A 24103-nucleotide genomic window follows, 5' to 3' on the forward strand; every position below is an offset into this window, starting at 1 on the left:
CCCCTTCTTCGTCTATTTCCATTTTTGTGACCTTGCTATAAATTTCCTGCGACATTAGACAATAGTCAATGGTCGTCTGCCTGTTGCGGAATTCCCACGTGATTTGGCCTTCACATTTTGTTTCTCTATTTACTATAACTAGATCGTGTCGCTCGCAGAAATCTAGCATTAGCTTCCCGTTACAATCCGTGTATCCATCCAGATCGTCGATGTGGCCGTTCATGTCCCCCGGCAGAATAATATTGGCCCCGTTTCCAAACTGGCTTATATCGTCACTGAGACATTCAACAAGATCCCTGTTTTCTTGCCTGCATTGATGTCCTGTTCCTAAATAAACTACCCCTAGCCATGTCCTTATGCCGGCAATGGTTCCTGAAACCCAGATATGTTCTTTACAAGATGATTTAATTCTTTGCCAATTTGTTCCCTGGTGTATCAACATACCTACGCCTCCGCCCTTTCTTTCCGTTCTCGTTCTGTTGCACCCTTCCCAGACGTAGCCTTCTATAAACGGCGGATCTTCTAGATCCCTGAGATGAGTCTCGCAAAGAGCGTACACACCTATTTTGTCATCCTTCAACTGCTGTTCTATCTCTAGCCATTTCGCTCTTTTTCTACCTCCTTGCATGTTTATGTAGCTGATCCTAGTGTTAAATTTCTTTTTTGTACTTTTCTTTCTCGACCTACTCTTTGCCATTTTTGGGGGCTCAGCCTCCATTATTACGCTTTCTTCTGCTTCACTTCTAACTACCTCTGTGCACGGAGTCCTCGCGGACCCCCTAAAAAAGCTACAGCCCTGCCTGCCAAGCGCCAGCCGATCTCTGCTCCGACCCTTCTGTTAAAATGAATGCCATCTCGCTGAAAAGCCCTACCAAAGCCTGCTTTATGTACCTCCCTGTTTACCTCAACCACTTCGAACCGCTTCTCCAGGCTTAACTTTCTTATGTCCTGATTAACTGTCACCACGTCCTTTTCCATCTTTCCGTTCAATCCTAGCACCTCTGGTACTGTGCATACAACTATCTGCGTCTGCTGTGCTATCTCCCTGATCTCGTCAACTCCCTTAGCTAAACTTTCCACCACTCCTGCAGCGTCACCATTTAGGACATCGTTTAGACCCGCGGCTACTGTTACCATACTGCGCTCTGCGCAATCCTTCAACAGCCTATTTTTACTCTCTTTTAGTACATCCCTCATTGTTCTCCCTGGGAAGACTCCAACCAACACTCTCTTATCACCCCTTACACGTTCCAAGATATCTCGCTTGCACCTGTTCATGTTAGAATCTCCGGCGATAAGCACCTGGGCCTTCTCTCTCCCTCTCCCAACTGTTGGCTCCTGCTTTTGGTTATCTGTGTCCTTATCTCTGGGATTTTCATTCTTCCTTACTTCTTCCTTTTTTTCCGGCGTCTTATCTGCTTCTAAATAACTCTGACGGTTCGGATCCGCCTGACCTACTTTGCTTATGCCTTCTATGCCAGTGCTGGCCCCAGCCACGTGGCCCGCATTGGAATGTTCGTCCTTGTTGGTTCCAAGGACAAAGTCGGCCCCTTTCTTTTCAATCTGAGTAAGCTGTCCAAGCAGTTTCTGATTTTCCGTCCTTAGCAAACGTACTTCATGTTCTAAATCCTCCACACGAGACACTAAACTGCCCCTTTCTTGATCAAATCTATCTAGACGTGCATTCAGTACGCAACATCGACACAAAAAGTCGCTGCCTTCCGCTTCACCTACAGAATCAAAACGCGTTTCTTTGAGATTAACCTGCGCCTCACACTGAGTACACCTTACCTTCTTTTGATTTATCATCTTAAGCGCTCATCGACTGAACTATAACTGTTACAAATTCTTAGAATATACAAATTGCCAAAAGAAGACACAAGAAACGACTAGCAAACACGCGTTAAAAACCAAATCTGCGACTTCCAATAGCCTAGAAAGAAAAATATCTATTTAAACAAGATAGCTAAACAATGAACGCCAAGAAAACCTAGCTGCCGGCACGAAAAACCAGGCCGCTAGGACCAAGAGCTAAAATCTATTCTTTAGGCTGCACCTAAGCTAACTAGCTGAAAAAGAAATAAGGTAATAAAAGAAAGAACTCATCTATTTGACGCTTCGGAAGCTCCCGCTGTCGCCAGTCCGTCCGTTTCCGGTAGCCACGTGCAATCGGAGGAGCGATGGAACACGCGTCCGCACCACACGGCTGTAAACTGTCAACTGTCCTACTGTCAACTGTCCTGACCAGTACCACGATGCGCCCTCACTTGTTTTTTTTTTTTGTTCTCTTCCTCACCAGACTGCCCCCTCCCCCCCCCCCCCCCCCCCAATGCATATGCCACTGTCCTGCTGTACTGCGATGTAAGCTTGATGCAATGAATTCAAACAATCCGCCTACCCCGGTCTCGGACCCGCCACCAAGAAGGTGACAACACTCAGACCAAACATTATTCCACCCGCTCCTCCTCCTCCTACCGGAACCTCCAACCTCTAACCGGAACCGCTCCCTGTTCTTCCCACCACTGGTCTCAAATTGCTTCCTCAACGAGAGCCCTCCTTCACGAATAATAAGGTGCCACGGCTTCTCACTCTCCGCAGTCTCAGTCTCATGACTCAGAGCTTCAAGCCCTCAAGGATAGAATAACAGCCCTTAGAGCTAGTAACCATCGACTAAAACAAGAAAACGCCTGCTTAAAACGTAGACCGCTTACATCCGCCCTGCCACCCCTCACAACTATAGTATGCCACCCTTCCAACATCCTTCCGCCATCTCGTCTCAGGCGACGGCATCCACTTCCCCGCTACCCAAAGTATCTTGTCCTCCCTTTAAGGGCAAACATACATCCCGCTTCGAGTGCTAGTTATTTTTCGCCATCTCGGGGAATCTGAGGCCAGCCTAGAGGAATAAGTAGAGGCTAAAATTGATATTAGGCTAGAAGCAAAATTTTCTGCGTAATTCACCACTGTCGTCGAGGTTATTTCAAATTTGATACATAAAAGATAATTGTGACAGTGAAAGATGCACACTAATTCATTCAAACTAACGTATTGCAAATTGTGTTAAATTATCTTAAAACTTTCCATTCGAAGTAACCGCTCCTGCTACGGGTATATATATAGTAACGGGTGTATATATCAATGAAAATGAAACAATATTATTCTAACACGCTCTTTCAATCTGGAAAAGCAGTTAGTGCATCATTTCGTGAAAGTACGCTTCATAACCATGCAACGCCGACGTATATGGCTACCGTTTCAGTAGTACGAATATTTAATTGTTTCGGGCATTTCAAGTTGTCAACTATGCAATATCGTTTCTTTCGAACTTTATTTCTGGCCCGTACGGTTTATCGAGCGCTTTGTATAGAAGTGGCTCCAGCTGTGCAGTTGAAAACGAATTGCTTCACTTTTATTTGCTTCCCTTGTACAGCCGACAGCTTGGGATAAGCGGATGTGAGCAGGAATGCAAATTGCTCTATGTAACTCACCTTTCCTCAAGTCACACCTTCATGACTGTGAGTAAAACGTGCATATATAGCGCATTTTTCCTCGTAATTATTCAAAAATGCGTTGGGTTGTTCGAACGGCATTAAAAAGCCCTAAAGTTCGATCGAGTGCATGCTGCTTTCACCAGCTTTTCCGAATCCTCGGTGTAACCTGGGACCGTATGTTAGAGGTTTGAAATTGCAGCCAGGGCACGTATGCGAGTTACCTTGGATTCCGCAGCTGTTGTCAGCACGGGAAGTAGTTTGATGACACCGTCGAGCTTATCTGGATCGGCGGGAAGGTTATTTTGTTCGCCCTTTATCATCGGTAACGACTCTGAGCCCGCGCTAAGCATCATTCTTCTCCCAGCTGTCTGGGGCATAGGCACTTGCATGCACCAGGTCACATCGATGCTGCGCCAGACCAGTCCTCTATACTTTCGAGTCATCTGTATCGCTGGCAAGAAGTGCAGAGGAGATATTTAGTAGCCTGCAAGAAGAAAAGCTTAGCCTGAATCGCATTGGGAGGTATTCAAACCGGTGTTTGCTTGGCTTTGTTCTACGTGGCACCGGGTCCGTCTGCGCGCTGTGCACCTTCCAAGTAGGTGTAAACTGGAACCCCAGCTTGTTCATGCCTCAAACGTGAAGAGAGGACTAACCAGAGATAGAAGGAGCTGCTGTTCGGAGAAGTAATGCAGCACAAATTTTGACCTGAGCAGCCGGGAATGCGAACAGAAAACGCCTGCAGGAAACGTTTCCCACTCTGAGATAATTTTGTTAACAGGGGATAAAGAAAGTAAGAGTTGATGCATTGGGTATTTTTCTTCATTCTTCGGCTCTCCTTCATTGTGACAATCAAGTCATCTGCTGAAACAAAGAAGGAGGACGCGTGCTCTGAGCATTGTGATTATTATCTAAGAGCACGGAGGAATAACGTAAAAATTCCTAGGAGCCACTCAGGAGAGCAAGCTTCAACATCCAACGACTTGACCAGAGCACTTCTTGCGCACCTGATATAATCAAGTGCCTTTGAAGGATAAAGAACTCGCGGTACTTCAACGCTCTCCTGAACGCGACGATTACCCGCGCAGTCATTTTGACTGAGCATATTCTAAACTATTCAGCAGACAACGCGACGGTTTCCGCCACTGGAAGTGTTGACAAAGAAAACCGGATGAAACATGTCTTCAGTACCCAAAAGCCTGGGCAACGCTGACTACGCTGTGTTTGGGGTGCTCACCGCAGCAGGATACTTGGTCGGCCTCTACTTCTCCGTAGCCCGACGACGCCGAAAGGTAGGTTTTATGATGCCCATGTGTGCGTTCAACATAACTTGGCGTCGACTACAAAATGCTATCTAAAGCATACTAAGAACAAGGCCACAGGCAAGCCATATTGAGGTGTAAGGCAAGTCGGCTACCAAGCTCTCCCAACATTTAGGAATGATTCTGGCTGAAGTCTGGCAAATATAAAGATCTCCAATAAAGCGCTATCTTCATCGGCAGGAACCTGTCGGTTATAGTGTGAGTTAAAACACAAGTATGCAACTGATCACAGGGTTGTTGCTGTAGGCTAGTTTCAGTAACATTCCACAAAAGGGAACAGCGTAGAGAGACGGCTGAATGAAGAGAAACGAACAAAACAAGGGCGTAATTACAGCTGAAGTTTATTCGCGAGAAGCATACGCATTAAGCAGCCCTGAGGCAAGCAATCAGCTGGGTGAATGTCAAAGGCAATGTTAAGGGCAACATAGAATGAAAAACATTTAAAGCTGTATAAAGCGTTTCGACAAGGGATGATGGCTATGGAAGGAGTGGCAAGTGGAGTTCATAACAAGATGCTAAGCGAACGATTGATCATTGGGCATGATGTTAAGAGAAAAGATGACAGTGAGTAGCACTTGAATTAAAAGGACTAAGGAAATTTTCTGAGGGAGGTACCTTTAATTCTTTTTTCAAATAAGCTGTCTCTTTCGATAGTAAGTAATTGATGGACTGCTGACATACGTGTCGCCAGGGTTTCGCATCGGGTAGGCTTTATCAATCTCCCGTGTGCATTTTCCGCGATACCTTTTCAAAACCTTCTTATTGTCGAGGTGGTGGCTGGTTCTAATCCCAGCTCCAGACACCCACAGATCAAAATAGGTGCAAGCGTCCGCTGGCCTCACGCCCGGCCATTTTCAATGGTATAAGCTTTGAAAAGGCTCCATAACCCCGGTGCACCCCTCACGAGCCAAACCTAATATCGAAAAAACTATAAACATCAAACTCTGCCACAAGAGGCGGATTTATGTTGTCTGATGGAGAAAATTATCAATCATCTATGCCCCGCCGGGGTGGTGCAGTGGTAATATGCCCGACTACTGTGCCGGAGTTCCCGGGTTCGAACCCGACTTCGGCGGCTGCGTTTCGACGGAGGCGAAACGAAGAGGCGTCAGTGTGCTGTGCGATGTCAGCGCACGTTAAAGATCCCCAGGTGGTCGAAATTACTCCGCAGCCCTCCACTACGGCTCTCCTTTCTCTCTTTCCACTTTCACTTCTATAGTCATCTCTTCCCTTAGGCGTGGTTCAGGTGTCCACAGAGCAAGTGTGACAGATACTGCGCCTTTCTTTTCCTGTGAACCAATCCAATCAATATCAATCATCCATCTGCTTAACGATTTGGTTAAAAAACGTATTTCACCCGCATTTCACTCTGGAGTAGCTGAGCGCCAGGCGAACGTCTGTACCCACTGAGAATCTGGGGGGCACCTAGTGCGACCAGGGACCGAACTTTGCACCTCTCGGACAAAAATCGGATGTTGTCCCACACGTACACCGCTTCTACCCTGATTCATCATTTCGCCTAGCATCTTAATATCAATATCACATCTCACTTTTCCCACAGCTATCGTTCCTTGTCTAAATTTCCTAGTGTTTTCAGATTTCTTGCATTTTATCGCTTTTGTCTGGCCGTCTACATTGACCTTGAATATGACTAAGCTGAAAGCTTGCCTCAAGACAATAATATGTGTGCTTCTCTTGAAGAAACTTCACTTGTAAGGTAGCACCTGTATGGTTCGGTCTTTAGTCCAGCGTCGGCGCTGTTCTTTTTACCCATTCGAAAAAGACTACAGAACCGTGTCGAAAATACGACAAAATACTTTGTAGTTTTGTCGTAAACGTCAGATTTTTCCGTAGTTCTGTAGTACTTTTCTGTAGTTCTGTAGATTTTCTGTAGTATATTTTTGTTGTCTGTAGCTCTATAACATTTTTCTGTTGTAACTACAGAAAGTTCTGATGATACTACAGAACATTCTGTTATCCCAACAGGTTTTTCGTCAAAAACCGCACAGAAATTTTGTCGGAACAACAAAAAAATTTTCTGTAGTCTTTTTCCGACTGGGTAGAGCAATACATAAGCCCCTAAGAAACCAATACAATATTAAAGTGATCACAATGCATTAAATGAAGCTCTCAACTTTCTAAATTATTAAGAACATCCTTCCTCCGAGATCTGCTTCGAGAGGAACACGTATTCATATCGGAATGGAATGAGCAAGGAAACCATCAAAAGCCTGTTACCTAAGGACAAATGCATGCTTTGTAGCAGTTTTGGCATTATGATTATCAGCACACCGAATTCCTAATTATTAGGAGCATCAATTTTTCTTCATAACAAGCTTTTGTGCAAACAAAGAGCTGGAACATCGTCATGCACAGAAAAATAGCATTATAGGAAAGCGAGCAGGTTGCGTCACTTCTGTTTTTCCACTTCAGAGCCAAAGAGTATTTATGAACGACATGTACAGTCGACCTGTTGTGGCAAGAAACTGTGAATTTCAGTATTATCAATGGCATGGTCATAAAATAGGATGTGCCCATGAAGCCCAAAAAATTCGAGGGACACTGAAGCTATGCCTTTAACGGTGTTATGACGCGATAACGCTAATGACTGTCGTCAGCGGCTCCATGCGCCTAAAGTTAACTACTCACTAACTCCTTATTTTGCTGATATTATCCCGCATATTCCCGCGAATCCTTGGTAGCAGCTCGCGTACGGCCTTATCACTGCGTTTTTCCACACAGAAATATCTCGTACTTTTCTTTATGTACTGAGGTGAATGCGTTGCAAGGACGCGACCAAGTGTTCTTGAAGTGACTGTAGACGGTAGCACGGTCACTATCTTAGTGGATACCGGAGCTGAGTATTCAGTCATAAGTGGACCATTTGCGCCAAGCTTAAAAATAAACGACCACTTGGGATGGCCCAGTGAATCCCATCACTTGTGGTAGCCTCATTAAGTTGTCAGGGCGAGACACCGCCAGAGAAACGTTAAGGGCATACTTATCCTCGCAGCTTACTTTCCTGCAGCAACGATACTGTGACGTGATTCTAGGTAGAGACTCAGGGTTAACATCATTCGAATATCGGTCTTCGCTCAAAGCTCATAGAGCTCTCGATGGGCAAAGCAGTCTGCTACAAAACCTTTGTCGAATCAAGGTGCCCTTCATGTTCTCGACAAAGGATTGAGTGTACCAGCTTAGTCAAGCATCATCATTTGCATGGGTACTGCAGGCATCAAAACTGCTGAAGGCTTCGCCAAGGAAAACACTCACTTGCTTCTGGATCGGGGACTCGCAATCTCAGGAGGCATGCTCATATATGGAACGGACAAGCTAAAGCCATAGCGATGGACCTCGACGAATACCGAAATCTCAATAAAGACGCGAAAATGAATTTTATCGACCAACTAGCAGACATCTTAGATGTATTCACCCTTCACGACCAACCCACAGACGATGCACCTAACCAAGGCTATAGGCCCACGTCCCCCATACATCCAGTGCTAATAAGGAGCAGACGTTGTCAGATTCGTAGTCTTCGTTAACGCTACATCGAGTGCTTGAAGAAGAGACAAACAACTCTCCTCAGTCAACGCATTGTCACTGGCTAACACGCCTAACCTGTTCCTCAAAGCCCTTACCATGCATCGCAGAAAGAATGCAAAACCATCCGCAAGCAGTTTCATGAAAGGCTTCGTAATGAAGTCATCCAGGCATCGAAGAGTCTCTCGGCGGCAACCGTCATTCCTCTGAAGACGGAGGACTGATCATTTCGTGTGTACGTTATTTACAGCCACATGAATAGCATAACGAGGAACGATATCTATCTCATCCCTGGCATCTACAACACGCTGGAGAGCCTCATCAACTCGAAGTACTTCCCATTATGAGCCTGAAGAGGGGCTACTGACAAATATAGGCCGACAAAAGGGATTAAGAGCAGACCTCGTTCACCAGACACAACAGACTCTTCGAGCTCAAGACGATTCCATTTAACCTCTGCTCCGCACCAGCAAATTTGCAGCGAAGAATTGGTACTGTACTGGCAGGCATAAAGTGAAAAAATTGTCTGGTATACTTAGATGACGCCGCTGTCTTCTCTTCAAACTAGCAACATTGAAGGTCAGCTCAGAAACTTTTGACAGTGCTGGAAGCAACCAAGTTATCAGGGCTACCACTGAAATCTAAGAATTGCCGTGTTGCCTGCGCAGAGGTGGTGTTCCTGCGGCATATTGTAAGTAAAGGAGTTCGCCTAGATCCACAGAAAAAAGCTGCGATTGCATACTTTCGACATCCCAGCCTTGGATTTTAGTCATACCCTCCCATCTCTAAGGCGAAGCAAGGGTTGGCTGCGCCTGCTAATTCAACCATGTGGTCTCGTGACATCATACAACCATACGACCACTCTGTGTAGGGGCGACTTAACCTGCAGCTACCACTTGTCAGTGTCATGCCAGCAATTTTTTGCTCACAATGACGACGCCGACAACTCCAGCACCAAATTTGCTGGTAAACGCGACCTTCATCATTTTGACGTTAACGGCGAATACGATTGAAGCAGTTCATAATATATATTGCAAAGAACTCTATACAATGTCTTGGAAGGTAAAAAACAATTTTGCACTGTTTGCGGTCAGGATGTACTGTGCACAAAATTAGCAAGCAAAATCTGCTCTCATATGGGAAAGCGCGGAATAGTCGTTATATGTAATAAAAGCAGAGCTACACCTATGAAGAAAACTGCACTGCATGACAGTGCTTTTAGCCGAATGGGATTTTGTGCCTTTTATTATCGAACCACAAACTAGGGAGACTTTGTAACCATATAATGATTCCAGTTAGTTGCTCACAGTGTGCAAATTGTTCACGCTGTTCCGTTTTTTTTAAGGTTACACAGACCAGCGTTTTATAGCTACCTATAGTCAGACTGCATGCGAGGTATACACGCTGCCACTTTGTACCAGAACTTCATGAAGCGATGACTTTTTGTAACATTTTTAGGGCTTTTTGATGGCATATTCCTGAAAATGCCATTCAGCTGAAATCTCGCTTTCAAAATATTTTCATCTTATCTGCTGTCATTAGCGCTGTGTTTAGTGCTGGCATTGCAACTTTTGCTTGTTTTCGTGCGCTGTTGTAATATATTTCATGCCGATTGATATTCTGTGATCGAGGGCTGAACAATCATTCATCTCATAAAGCTGGCTACTCCCAATGCATATTATTAAACCAGTGTCACTGGGCACGGTATTGTCGTGGAAGTAACTCTCCCTGCTTCTACGGCATGAAGCAGACAAATCGACACCAATTTAAAAATGTGCGCTGAGGGGAGCCAGCATTAGAAGAAATTCATTATTTTGAATTTAAATATTTCGAACTGCATTGCCGATAAGCAGAATATAAAATCTGTACTCCAATTTTCTATCCACAGCCCTCATTTTGATACTGCAATGCTGGCCCCTAAAGTAAAAAATGAAAAGCTCAATATATTTTGTTGATTAATTAATTACTGAGCTATATCAAGTACATAATGTTGCCTTTGCTGGCAATCTAGCTGCACAGACCGCAATGATCTATCTTGCACAGACGTGCTAACGCCCGTAATAATAGACCTTCGCACGTCGGTTTTCATTGCGCTTTCGGTTTAAAGCCCCTAATACTAACCTGCTTTGGAGGTTAGTATTAGGGGTCTCATACAAAGAATGTGGGTATTTCCGCACCTGCCCATCTGGCCTATATCTTTTTTTTTCCACACGTGAAGGTAACGTCATACAGCACACCTGTAGCACCAGAGACGAACTTCCTGTTACGATTTATCTGGCATGCTTTCCTTTTTTGCCTCTTTTTTTCTTCGTTCTTTTTCTCCCTAAACTTCCGATCAGCCATAACACAAATTTTGCATAGCTTATTTGGAGCATAAACGAGTGTACATCTATATTATATCTGCGACCTACCTGCTTTAAACGATGGGACAATTGGTGAACGTATGGCAGGATAGCGATTTTCTTTTTCTCTTTCCGGAAACGAGATACACTGATGCAGCAAAATACCCGGGAAGACAAGCCCACTCCATTAGCGTCATGGATTCCACATTTACAGAAAAGACCTCTGCAACTATTGCAACAAATGACACTGACGCAGCCGAAGAGGCCGCAATTGCATTGGCGGTCTCTACGAGCAAAGAGCACGGCGTCATTCTCACTGATTCACAATACGCATGCAGAAACTGCCAAAAAGTAAGATTGTCCAGCATAGCACTTCAAATTCCATAACTCATCACCTCCCAGATACCTACATCATATGGACTCCGGGACACACTCACTTGGAATGAAACGAGGCCGCCAACGCCTCAGCCCGAGGATAGGATAACCGGGCACCACGTTCAGAGGGGTTTCGGAGCACACATGATGTACACCAGAAATATACTGACATCCTCCTGCATTACAGATTTTACAGAAGAAAATATTCCCCATTCCACAAGAAACTAACCGCAGAAGACGCAGACACCGTCTGAAAACTCCAAACCAACAGCCACGTCCACGGCACCTTACTACACAGAATATTGCCCACCACCTACAGATATTAATGCGAATTTTGCAACATGCCAAACACCCTACAGCATATGGTGTGGGGATGCAAGGGACCAACTGGTACTATCACCACCATGGCCATAACCGAAGAGCAGTGGGAGACTCTGCTGTCAAGCCCCAGCCTGGAGGATCAGCGTCAGCCGGACTCGGGAGATGGCTCAGGTCCACGGCTTCCTGGACTGAGGAGGCTGCCCACCTAGGGCTGAATATTTCACACCTGCTCATAATAAATGTTTTTCTCTCTCTTACTTGAAGGATCACGGGCTTCATGCCTAAGAGACAATTTATCTTGTTTATTATCCTAATTCATGCTAGTATCATGGCTTTCTCTCGAAATGCTGCTGCCCTGAGCTGCGAAATTGAAGGTTAAACCTCTGACTAACAGCATGCACACATGACTTATCAATCGCAGATCCTAGGCAAGGAACAGCTATGCCATTTTTGATTATCTTGGAATGCCTAGAATGGTAACTGAACAAGTGATTTCTCGACCTTTGTAGGAAAGACCAACAAACGTGGTCCGGTTGCAAAACCAATTTTATATCCAGGAATTGCAGCTTATTGTTGTCCGGAGTTTCAAAGGTGAAGTTTAAGCCTTTTTCGCAGTCTTGAAAAACCTCTAAAAACTCATATAACGGTCTCTGAACGTAATCGTGGTCAACAAAAACCAAGTAATCATCTACATACCTAAAGATATGTCTTGTTAGGGTGCTCAAATTATCCTTAATAGCCTTCTCAATGCAACTAAAAGATATATTACTCAAAACAGGAGCTACTTTTGACCTAATACATACCACCAATCTTTGAGTATACCGTCTACCTTGCCATTCAACAACAGTAGTCATAAGAAAAAATGACATCAGCTCTAAAAACCCTCCCAGAGATTCAGCTTATTGAAATGAATCCTTCTTCATAGGTACCCTCTTTTATTCACTCGCTGATACACCGCAGAAGTTAATCTGCGGGAGAGAATAAAACAAGTCCTGCATATCAATGATAAACATATTACACATACCTGATTTCTGGCACTTCAAAAAAACAATGATTTCCAAGGAATTAAACACCATAACCGGGTTGTCTATTGTCAATGAACACATTACACCTGATGTTGCCAGGTAGCACGTTCGCAAAAATACAGCGGAACGGAATGTCGCGTTTGGGTGGTTTTTTAGAAGACGTAAATCCAGACAGCCACTTTCTGCATTCTTAACCAAGGAGCGCAGGCTTTCTAAATTCATTCCATCTAGTAAACGCAAAGCTTCACGCAATTGTCTTTTCACACTCGCGCGCACCGGTTTGAAGTTTTTTGGGGTGGCTTTCACATTAAACAGTTTTTTCGGCAACACAAAAAAATTCTTCTTTATCGAAAGCCATTCACAGCCTTTCACATTTCATAACGTTAATCAACGGCAGAAAAGCACCACTTCCTCAGATAGCCGCCTTCACTTTTATTTATAGCCTCGACACATTCAACAACGCACCTGGGCCGCTCTTCTTGCCGGACGTGGCACGAGATGGACCTCCCAAGAGACAGATTCTTTCTTTTGTAGCGACGGCTGGACACAAAACTTCAGCCCCAACTTGAGCATGTCCTGCATCTTTCTGGCGCTCGTTGATCGCCCAACAGCAGCAGCTGGCCTTCGGAACTGGAAGGCTTTTATTTGCTGGCAACCACGGGCGTGAACAGCACTAAAGAAATACTACTAGCATGCAATAATAAAAGATAAAATTATCCCGTAGGCATGAAGTCCCGAACGTTCAAGTAAATAGAAAAAGGAAATCCCTGTCCACCCCTACGTTCACCAATTATCCCATCGTTTAAAGCAGTTAGGCCGAAGATATGGTAAAGATGTACCCTTTTCTTCTCCTAATAAGCTAGTCAAAATATCTGTCATTGTTGATATGATATCCACGGAAGAAAAGAACGAAGACAAAAAAGACGAAAAACAAAGAAAGCATGCCAGATAAATCATGACATGAAGTTTGTCCCTAGTGCCACAGGTGCGGTGTATGTAGTTCCCTTCACGTTTGGAAAAAGTTGTATAGGCCAGACGGGCAGGTTCATGAATACTCACATACGTGAGCACAATAATTATTTGGATGGGGCCCCTTCCTCTAACTTGGCTTTGCACTACAGAGAATACCACCGTCACCCTCCTAATTCTAACGCAGAACCATGTAGTCCGCTCTTTAAATATACTGATTTGGTATAAGCACCGCGATAAACTAACCAGAGAAATCAGCGAGGCAGTTCACATTCATAATAAACCGCGACACATGCGTAAGCACCCTATCTGTTCTCTTTCATGACTGTGAACTATGGTATCTTAATTGTTAAGATTCATTTTATCAGTTATCGATGCTGTTAGCACTGCCCATGCGTGTTCTTGGCTGTAAATTAAGTATACTGCGGCGAAGAATTCAAGACTGTATTTCTTGTACAGTCGCCGGCATGCGGCCTTATCACTGCGATTCCATCACACGAATCGAATTGGTATTTTTTGCGTGTTCATTTCTTTTCTCGAGACGTAACATTTTCTTTTTCGCGCAAGATACGCTGAAATGCATCTCGAATCTTCAAGCCCTTCATGTGTGTTTATACAATGTTCTAGTGTAGTGTATGCTAGTCACCGGGTGCAGTTTTATCTCGATCTTTCAACGCAGCCTTTAAAACGAGTCCTCACGCGTGAAACGTGGATTCTTAGTTCGAGGACCAACGAGCACGATTGCTGTTATCGCCGCCGCCGATTCGCCTATAGTTCTTTTGCGGGTGCAAGTCAGCCCAATAAAGAGTTTCATTCAAATGAAACGCCAGTGTCTTTGTAGCTATTGGGCTTGTCATCACAACGTGACAATATATTTGTGTTATTTGCAATAAAATCTTCAGTTGCTAGTCAGCGCTGGTCTCGTCTTGCCTCTTGTCTTCGTTGTTACGCGGTTTTTTTTTTTTTTTAACTATGCACCAGCTCGTTCAACTCGCCGTTTTGCGAGTTTAACATAAGCCATTAAAATAAGGCACTGACATTATCAACCAACATTTTTCTTTTTTGTAGCCCAGTTTCCTGAGGCTGTATTTTAAACAGTTGCTGTAAAGATCACTTCACACTCAATAATTTTACAATCCCTGCAAAGATGTCATCGCAGATATGAGCACTGTAAGCTAAAATTAAGAGCATGCTTCAGGCAGGTGGTGGCTTGCAGATGACGTGCCCATTCGCTAATATATCGGCGGTTTTTGTAACGTGACGAGCCCCTTGGCATGGCCGTCTTCGCATGAGCTGCCCATTCGTATAGCCCTTTGAGATAGGAAGGTCATAGGGAAATTCAACTCTTCTAACACTTAGGATCCAGAGTCAGATACACCGCTCCTTGGACACGCAGATACGCTTGTACAGCTTCTTTAAAGCAGAGCATTTAACTACTTTGGGCAATGTTTATCATAATATGCAGTTGAGAGGTAACTGAGACACAAACATTGAGGCACTGTAGTGGACAGCGCAACAAAGGGTTGAGAGATTAGTAGATGCGAATACCAATGTATACTTAGGCAAACGAGCACCCACGATTGGAGCCACTAAACGCTGTCGGGTTGTACATGTTGTTGTTGTTGTTGTTGTTGTTGTTGTTGTTGTTGTTGTTGTTGTTGTTGTTGTTGTTGTTGTTGTTGTTGTTGTTGTTGTTGTTGTTGTTGTTGTTGTTGTTGTTGTTGTTGTTGTTCTCCTCTAATTTGATGGCACATACCCCCACAGGAGGAACGGCCAAGAATTAGGGTGCAGAGATATTTTGAGATGTATAACTATATCCCAAAACTAAATAGAAATAAATGCTAGGGAATAGAGAAGGAAATGTAAATATGAAAAACCAAAATAAAAGAGAGTAAATACTAAAGCACGCAGTAGGAGAATACAAAGATTTATATGTACAGATTAAAAATTCAGAGCATATTAGCAAGGCAGACGTTTTGTTTCTATTAAAAAGTTTTGAGTGGCGTTAAAAACAAACCTGTGGCTGTACCCAAGCATGGTAGCACCGAACGATAATAAAATCTGGCTGCTCAAATAAGGACCCAGCTGTTGTAACGGCTTCTCCAAATACCGTTTTCTCATCATGGTAAAACGGCGGCAAAATATCAAGAAATGATCTATTGTTTCCCGTTCTTCGCAGAATGCATGTTAGGCGGTGCATAGGTGACGGGGCATTCCTCATCGTCTCTTATCATGACCAATCACGCATGACCAATGACGATTTTAGAACAGGAGAAGATTGAATTAGGAGCTTAATTCAGCAACCTACAGTTTCTTTTTATTTTTTAACAGCTGGACTGACGTTTAAAATAACGTTTTCTTTCTCGCGCCCTAATTGTCTTAGCTTACACGTAACTAAGGAGACATCCCTTTTTCTATCTAGGTGAGCCAAAATAGCGTCAGCGATCTCCACAGTGCCGTGGTAGAAGCATTCCTGGGTGGCCGCAGTATTCCTGAGTTCGCGCTTACCATCTCCGTCTTGGGTTCTGTGGTGAATGGAGTGTCCGTGGTTGGATTCTTGGGCCATTACTACGCCTATGGTTTCCACGTGCTCTGGCCCCTGGTCGCCCTACCCTTGGCGGCGACTGTCACATCAAAGGTCCTGGTGCCATTGCTGTACGACCTGAAGGCGGTGTCTGTCTTTCAGGTAATTCCATTTTTGGCTGGCGGAATACGTAGGTAATAGACTGCGAATCCCAAGTCAATATAATAGCGAAGCAACTGCACATTTTCACAGCTTAGACAAGGCAGAGGACGCTCGTCATCACATATTTAGTATCTACAGTGAGCCTCTGTGTCAGCCTAGAATCGCACTTGTTTTAGTACTTCATTGTTAATCAAACCTCTTTCGCGGTCATTTGAACATCTTCTGAACGAAACGTTCGCCTTCTTCGTGGGCATGCGAGCACTTGCCGTGAGTCGAGAAAATATTTCTCTCTGCCTTTCGAAAAAGAGCAAGAGATGCACCGGCAGATGATGCGTGAGTCTAATGAACCTCAGCAGCGCAGACGAAAAGAAGGTGAAACTTTGTCTAGTGCGAGAGGCTTATCAAACTGACTAACAGAAAACAAAATTACAGTTGCAGATTGCCGAATTCAATAACAGACAAACCTTGACGATATTCTCAAGGCGCGAAAGGCCCACGAAAGCAAACAAAGAAAACGCTTTAAGGTTGAGATCCACGAAACTGAAAAACAAATGGAACATGAAGACCTTCGCATAATTTAAGAGAGATAAACGCTGCTTATTTTTGAATAAACAGGAATGCTGTCTAAACACTATCACAATTTATTTAGTGAGTGTGCTTTCGTGCGCAAGCACTCTTTCATGGCTAGAAAAGTTCCTCGAGGCTCCATATCTTATGATAACCTAGAATTCAAACTAAACAAGAGGTTTAAGTGGATTAGAACTCACAAAATTTACTTCAAAAGCAAATACACTACCTTTACAGCTATTGTGGTAGCCAGTCATTCCGCGTTTTACTGCTGCTCTTCCTCTCTCGCTATGCATTGCATATCATTGGTTTCTACTTTTAAACATGAACGAAAGCATGAGCCGACAAGGCTGAAGGAATGTTTTTTCACGTATAATCTGTATAACTATCCTGGAGCCTGTGCAAAAGGCCGTAACAGAGTTGGCGCTTGATTAGACGCATCTGAAGCACGAGCAAGGTTAGCAATTCTGACAAAGCAGGGTTGAAGCAGAGATTTAATGAAAAGAATCAAGAACATCATACACAACTGTTAATCATAACAAGTACGAAATTTATATGATGAACTGCGGACACGTTCTTAAACATTGCGTTCATCAATATAAGACAGACCGTAAAAGAAGCTAAATTTCACTGGAATGGAATATCAGTAAATTTTACAAAAAAAAATATAAATCGAAAGCAGCACGATTATAATATTATGTAAGGTCGGATACAGCTTAAAAACACAGCTGCACATGCCCCACAAAGGAGTAACTTCAGCCAATGGCATCGACTGCGCTTGTCATGACGTCCGGTTAATCCTGTTTCAGTAGGCAGTGCTGCTATTCATCCGATTTCAGGCCCAGGGATTAACAGTCATGTCATCACAGCTGGCTGACATCAGAGGCTGAACGGCTTTCTGTGAAGAGTATTAGACACTGTGTTCTTAACTATATCTAGCAGCAACAACCTGTATTCAGTAAAGATAAGCAAAATGTATTTGCTAATATCAGATCAAACAAATCAGTGCGAACATTTCACCCAATGTCAAGTAAAGATACATGACGAACAATCTGATTAGACGACAAAGCATTAATATATTGTTATTCGTTTCATTTGACAGAACCTGTAGCTTCTGGGCAATTGAGCTCTAGCCTTTTTCCGGGTATATTTTGTTGGGCAGATACACATATGAGCTACTAGAATTTATTTGCATGACTCCGCAGGAACAAATCTTCCGCCCCGTCGCCCCTTTCATGTAGGCCTAATAAGCTATCCTATAACAGGCGGCAGGCAGAATTGAAGCATGGTATCATTAATCACTTTGTCACTTGCACACTTTTACTTGACCCTCTATCCTGTGGTACTATTCTTTTTTCGATATACCAACTTCCTATTTCACACTGCCAGCAAAGTTATCCCCCCGCGAAACCTCCCTACTTGGTCATACAATGCTTACGCATTAATAATTCTATTAACGCACTACCGCGTATCGCACACAGCCGCTATTCAATGGAAGCGATTAGCAGTTCTCGTATATTGTGTCAGTGCACAGTAAAGACTCTCAAGTAGTCTAAATTTCCGGAGCCCTCCACAATAGCATCTTTCGTAGCCTAAGTCGCTTTGGGATGTTAAACCTCATAAAAGCAAACCAATCACGAAAAATTGAACCATAAACTATCATGATATGATTTTGTTCACGAAGCGCACAATCACTTCCGACAAGTGGCGGCGACTAACGACGACGCCCTTTAAGCCGCGCGAGCTATTCATATATCGCTTAAGAAGACGAAAAAGGAGACAGAAAGAGGTGTTTCGCAACAGCCATCGTCCGCCCCCGAAGAGAGTGCAATTACGGCCTACAACAGGAACAACCGCCAGTGGGAGACGAGCCTCTCTCACAAACGGCATCGGCCTATCATTATCAGCTCTGTAGGGCCAGGAGCCGGGCGCCCGGCGAATGCAATGAGGCGAAGGCCTTTATAGTGCGGTGGTCCGTAGCCCTGCAACACGGCACCTCTTTCTCTCTTTCTTCTTGCACACCCACCTTCCTCCTTTTCCTTGCGGCACGGTTAAATAAAACAATAGCGGAAGCGAAACGAAGAGGCGTCCGTGTGCTGTGCGATGTCAGCACACGTTAAAGATCCCCAGGTGGTCGATATTACGTCGTAGCCCTCCACTACGGCTCCGCTTTCTCTCTTTCCACTTTCACTCCCACCTTCCTCCCTTCCCTTACGGCGCGGTTGAGGTGTCCACAGAAACAAGTGAGATAGTTACCGCACCTTTCCCTTCTTATAAATCAATAAATCAATAATAAACAATAGCGGAAGAGAATTGACAGATACAAGGCGCTTCCTTTCTTGTAAACCAATTTTAAGCCTCGCTGAGGCCTCATTTTCCATGTGTCAAACCAGTTGCAAAACCCATTAAATGACTCTTGGTGACGATAATGATCCTTTGGACCGTTAATCACTTCATATAGAACACAATGGTCAGCGTAAACACAAATATCAGAACAAATATTCAATGGGAGATCGATAATGTATATTAAAAAAAAATGAAAGATGGCTTAGCTCTGCTATGCCTGGATATACGTAGCGAAAAGCAGTGACTACCTCGGGATCAGAATAATAATAATAATAATAATAATAATAATAATAATTGGTTCACAGGAAGAGAAAGGCGTAGTATCTGTCACGCCTGTCTCTGTGGACACCTGAACCGGGCCGTAAGGGAAGGGAGAAAGGTTGGAGTGAAAGTGGAAAGACAGAAAGAGGAACCGTAGTGGAGGGCTACGGAGTAACTTCGACCACCTGGGGATATTTAACGTGCGCTGACATCGCACAGCATACGAACGCCTCTTCGTTTTGCCTCCATCAAAACGCATCCGCCGAGGTTGGGATCGAATCCGGGTACTCGGGCATAGTCGGGATCGCAAGAAGTTCACTTCTCCGGACTTCTGCACTTTACGCCAGCAGCTAAACTCTCCATGTCGAGCGCGTCTGAGTTCACTGGCGTTCTATAATTTGTTCACCTTAAAGGAAAGGCGCAGCATCGGCACTCGCGGAAGGCAAGAAGCACTCGCTCCAGCTTGGTCCTCATACCTGACGGCAGATGGGTGACGTCACATTCTTGACATCACACTATACTGATTGAGTGACTTAACTATTTTAGTCTTTGGTACATTCTAATTGCGGGCTAATCGCAGGAGCTGTCACTCGCAGAATCCCGCTATTAAGTGACACGTACACTGACACGCCTGGTATTCTGGGTGGCTTCTTTAATTATTATGCGTGGCTCTTCGGTGGTAGTAATCGACAGTGGGTCGGATTTCGTTCAGTCATTTAAAAAATTGTCCTCGTCTTGAGAATGCGCTGCGGACAACCAATGAAGGATCTATTACTTTAGATGAGATCAAGTCGGCCATTTGTACACTACAGGGCCAGATATCTCCTGGCCCGGATGGTCTAAGTAGTGAATTCTATGAGACATTTATGCCTGCCTTAGCACCTGCATTATTGGAAGTTTTCAGTGCAGCTTATGACAAAGGCTTTTTGCCTCCCATTTTCTATACTGGGCACACCATACTAATCCCGAAACCCACAGACGCATGCGGTTGAAGACTATTGAAGAGTACCGTCCGATAACCCTATGCAAGGTGGATTCTAAAATATTTCCGAATATTCTTTCTCCTCGTCTGCAGCTTGTGACATTAGATTTATTAGGGCCACACCAAGTGTGGGGAATCAAAAGCCGTAGTATCCAAAACTATGTCCATATTGAACGTTCTGTTATAGAAGCAGTGTCAGATGAGGTCAATCAAGTGGTGCTAATTCAAATTGATCTGTCCAAAGCCTTTGATAAGGTACGTCATGATATTTTGTTTGCTGTATTGTAGAGCGCAAACATTGGTGATCTCTTGCTTAATGGCATTGAATTATGTTATAAATCGGCCACTACAAGACTCATTGTTAATCAAAATTTTACCAAACCCATTCCACTTAAATCCTCTATTCGACAGGGCTGTTTTCTACCGTCTTTGTTAAACGCGTTATACCTTGAGCCCCTCTGTCGTAGTATCATCAAAAACGAAGCTGTTCGTGGTTTCTCACTATCGCAATGCGCAATTAAGATTCTGGCTTATTCTGATAACGCCCTTTTCTGTATCGATAAGAACAGTGTGGACCGAAGTTTTGCGCTTAACTGAGCGTTTTTGTTGTAGTTCGGAGGCAATGATAAATAAAATGGGTTCTGGTTGGGTCACTGGGTTGCAATGCCTAATTTTTTTGCCGGCATCAGGTGGCACTCCGAAGACTTCTACTATTTGGGAGTTCCTTTGCATGGATATCGCAATAGTGGGCCTCACTTGGATTCTCAGATCTCATCAGTTATGTGACAAACCCAGGAATGGACGGATAGGGAGCTGTCTCTATTTGCATGAGTACAAGTTTGAAATGGCTTCCTGATTTCGAAGCTTATCTACGTATTGCAGGTGCTGCGTTGTGCAATAAACAAAGTGGAGTCCATGCATAGAATGTTTGCTACTTTTGTGTGGCGCTCTCAATAGGAGCCTACGCGTCGAGATAATTTGTTTCTCCCTCTTTAGGCTGGTGGAGCTCGCCTTCAGCACTTATTTGTTCATCAGCTTGTTTCAAGGTCGTTGTTGTTTTTTTTAAAACAGCACGCCATTCCTTCCTCCTAGTTGTGGTTAATAGGCAATTAAGTGCCCATTTGCCTAATTTGTTTGCGCCCACTGGTCCTAAGAGTGAGGTTCCTTTGTGGAGTTTTTTTTAAGGAAGACGCGCAAACATTCCGCGCGGGCGAAGAGCGCCTGGCCCGCACTGTACAGAAAACATACGTCTCACGAGGCGCTACATGACTCGCGCCACTGAGCAGTCAAATACTACATGGTAGATTGCTTGCGTCGCGCCCAAAGTCTCTGACATCGGATGGTGACGTCAGAACAAAATGTACCGCTCGCAATTTTATATCAAGCAGTGCTCTTTGAGGTCCTCTAGGCCCATCATTCGATTTATGTTCCGTGTAGAGCATTTTGAACTGGTGTGTGGATGTCGGTTCACAAAACTGGTGTATGGATGTCAATTTATAAAGCCTGCTTGGTCGGACAAACCAAAATGTACCGCTCGCAATTTTCTATCAAGCAGTGCTCTTTGATGTCCTCTAGGCATATTATTCGAATTATGTTCCGAGTAGAGCGCATAGCTGTTATTGAAAATATCACTTTTAAGGCAGGCCTAAAAATGTGGGTAATTATGTGGACATAAATCAAAGACGACCGAGCTGTCTGATATTCACTAAAATGTTTAACAGCACGATAAAAGTTAGTGCAGCACTTAAGCTCCGCCCGCCTGTGGTTAGACGCGATAGCGTTACAAACACAAGCAGTTTTTCTTAGTTTTCATCTTTATTTTTTATATAATTTCCCGTATGGCCTGCCAAACGATGACGTCAGCGGTAAGCTCGAACTCCGGTTCTTAAAACAGGATGCGTCCCATTGCGTGTTGAGCGGAATAATAAGCGTTTCACACACGCTAAAGCAGTCTGCTCAGTTTTATCTTTCTTTTTTATCTACTTTCTGATATGGCCTGCTGAACGATGACGTCAGCAGTAAGCTTGAACTCCGCTTCTTAAAACTGAATGCGTCCCATTGCGCGTTGAGCAGATTATTAATTATAATTGGTTGAAACCTTTCGCGTTCGATGCAACGCCGGGGAGGTTCCACTTTTAAGGCGCAGCTATACTCCGACATAACGTGCGCTTTGTTGTTGTTGTTGCTGTAAGAAGAAGGAAAACAAAATGCACGGGCCTGCTACTGGCTGTGTAGCTGAGCCACCTCCGCTGCCTTTTTTTTAGAGCGCAGCTCTTTGGCGCCCGTTCCTGGGCTTCGCGTCGGCGTCGGCCTCGTAACCAGCTCCGCCCCCCTTTCAGCCCCCCTCTTCCTGCGTGGCGTCAGCCGCGCGTGTTATCTGTTTGCTGCGCGCGTTCCCCCGTTCGCCGCTGCTTATACCCCCTTCCCCCCCCCCTCTTCCTACGTGGCGGCGAGGGTGCTCTCCGATTGCCGGAACGACGGCTCCCTATCAGCGGATCACGGTGCGTGCATCCCAAGCCGAAACGCAGAGTCACGTTCTCTTCACTCGCTAGCAGCGTCAGCGGCACCAGTCAGACGCTGCTATCTGATCGTCGCGCAACGTTCCTATGGGCTCACGCGCTGCCTCCCGCGACCTCCCGATAACTTAATTGCTCTCTTCATTTCTCCGACCACAAAGCTTCTTTTATGACAGCCAAGAACTGTTAGTGGAGTGTTTCTTGAAGAAATACCTGTGAAAATTAAAAAAAAATAAAGTTGTCTGTAATTGTACATTACGTGTCCTGCTCGAGGCCTACCTCAATCTATCGAAAAGATGAAACAGCTGATGAGCTGCGCTCAAATTTCGCATTAGGCAGTAACGTAATCGTCGGCAATTTTTTTTAACTGATTTATTTATAGGAAGGGAAAGGCACGGTAACTGTCTCACTTGTTTTCTGTGAACACCGCAACCTCGCCGTAAGGGAAGGGAGGAAGATGGGAGTGAAAGTGGAAAGAGAGAAAGAGGAGTCGTAGTGGAGGGCTACGGAGTAATTTCGACCACTTGGGGATCTTTAACGTGCGCTACATCGCACAGCACACGGACGCCTCTTCGTTTCGCCTCCATCGAAACGCAGCCGCCAAGGTCGGGTTCGAAAATGGCAGCGTTTGGGCGATTTGGTTAGACATGTTAAACCTGGAAAGCGCATAAAAAACAACGGACAACAGCAAGCGCTCGTGTGTCTGTCTCTTGCTGTTGTCCGTTGTTTTTTATGCGCTTTCCAGGTTTAACATGTCGGGTTCGAACCCGGGCACTTCGGCACAGTAGTCGGGCGTCTTACCACTGCACCACCCCGGGGGGGGGGGGGGGGGGGCGAACCTTCGCTGCCTCGTGCAGACAGAAGCGAGAACGCGGCCCGAGCTAAATGCATCCGGCTACATACGGCGCCGGGCGCCGTCGTAATACGCCGGAAAGCTGCCGAAAGCACTGGCGTCGAGTGCCGCTGGAGTGGAGCAGGTTGCGATTTGGATGACATGCCGAAAGTCTCCCCTGGTGGAGCTGGGGCAGGTAGGTCGCCGCCGCTTGCGGTGGGGGCTAGCCTGCCACCGAATTTTTATCTGGTGGTGGTGGTGGTACAAACTTTATTCATTGAAGGCCAAAAAATTAAAAAAAGTAAAATTATGTTGCCGCCGTTCCGTGGGTGGCCTTCCGGCTGCTGGTCGTGGCCTCCAGGTCACGCCTGGCGGCGACTTCCGCTGCCCAGGTCGTAAGCCGCTGTTGAATATGCGGCTCCGAGCTGGCCAAAGCAGCCTCCCACAGCTGCGGGCTGTTTATTTGCCAGGAGACGGGGGGAAAGTGCGCCGGACAAGAGTAAAGAATGTGAGCATAGTCTGCTCGGG

The 24103-nt window shown here is 44.9% G+C and overlaps 1 protein-coding gene across 1 annotated transcript in view; it reads left to right on the plus strand.

The window, feature by feature from the left end:
* The first annotated feature begins 4666 nt into the window (after nt 1-4666).
* Nucleotides 4667-24103, plus strand: part of LOC146189314 (sodium-coupled monocarboxylate transporter 1-like) — a 64977-nt gene continuing 45540 nt past the window's right edge. Inside the window, exons 1-2 of the mRNA XM_084605235.1 lie at nt 4667-4759; nt 15808-16071. Of these exons, the coding sequence (XP_084461361.1) occupies nt 4667-4759; nt 15808-16071 (357 nt within the window). The remainder of the gene's footprint in view (nt 4760-15807; nt 16072-24103) is intronic.

This window comes from Amblyomma maculatum, chromosome 5, assembly GCF_055883805.1.
Source record: "Amblyomma maculatum isolate TAMU_Amacu chromosome 5, ASM5588380v1, whole genome shotgun sequence".
NCBI classification, from domain to species: domain Eukaryota; kingdom Metazoa; phylum Arthropoda; class Arachnida; order Ixodida; family Ixodidae; genus Amblyomma; species Amblyomma maculatum.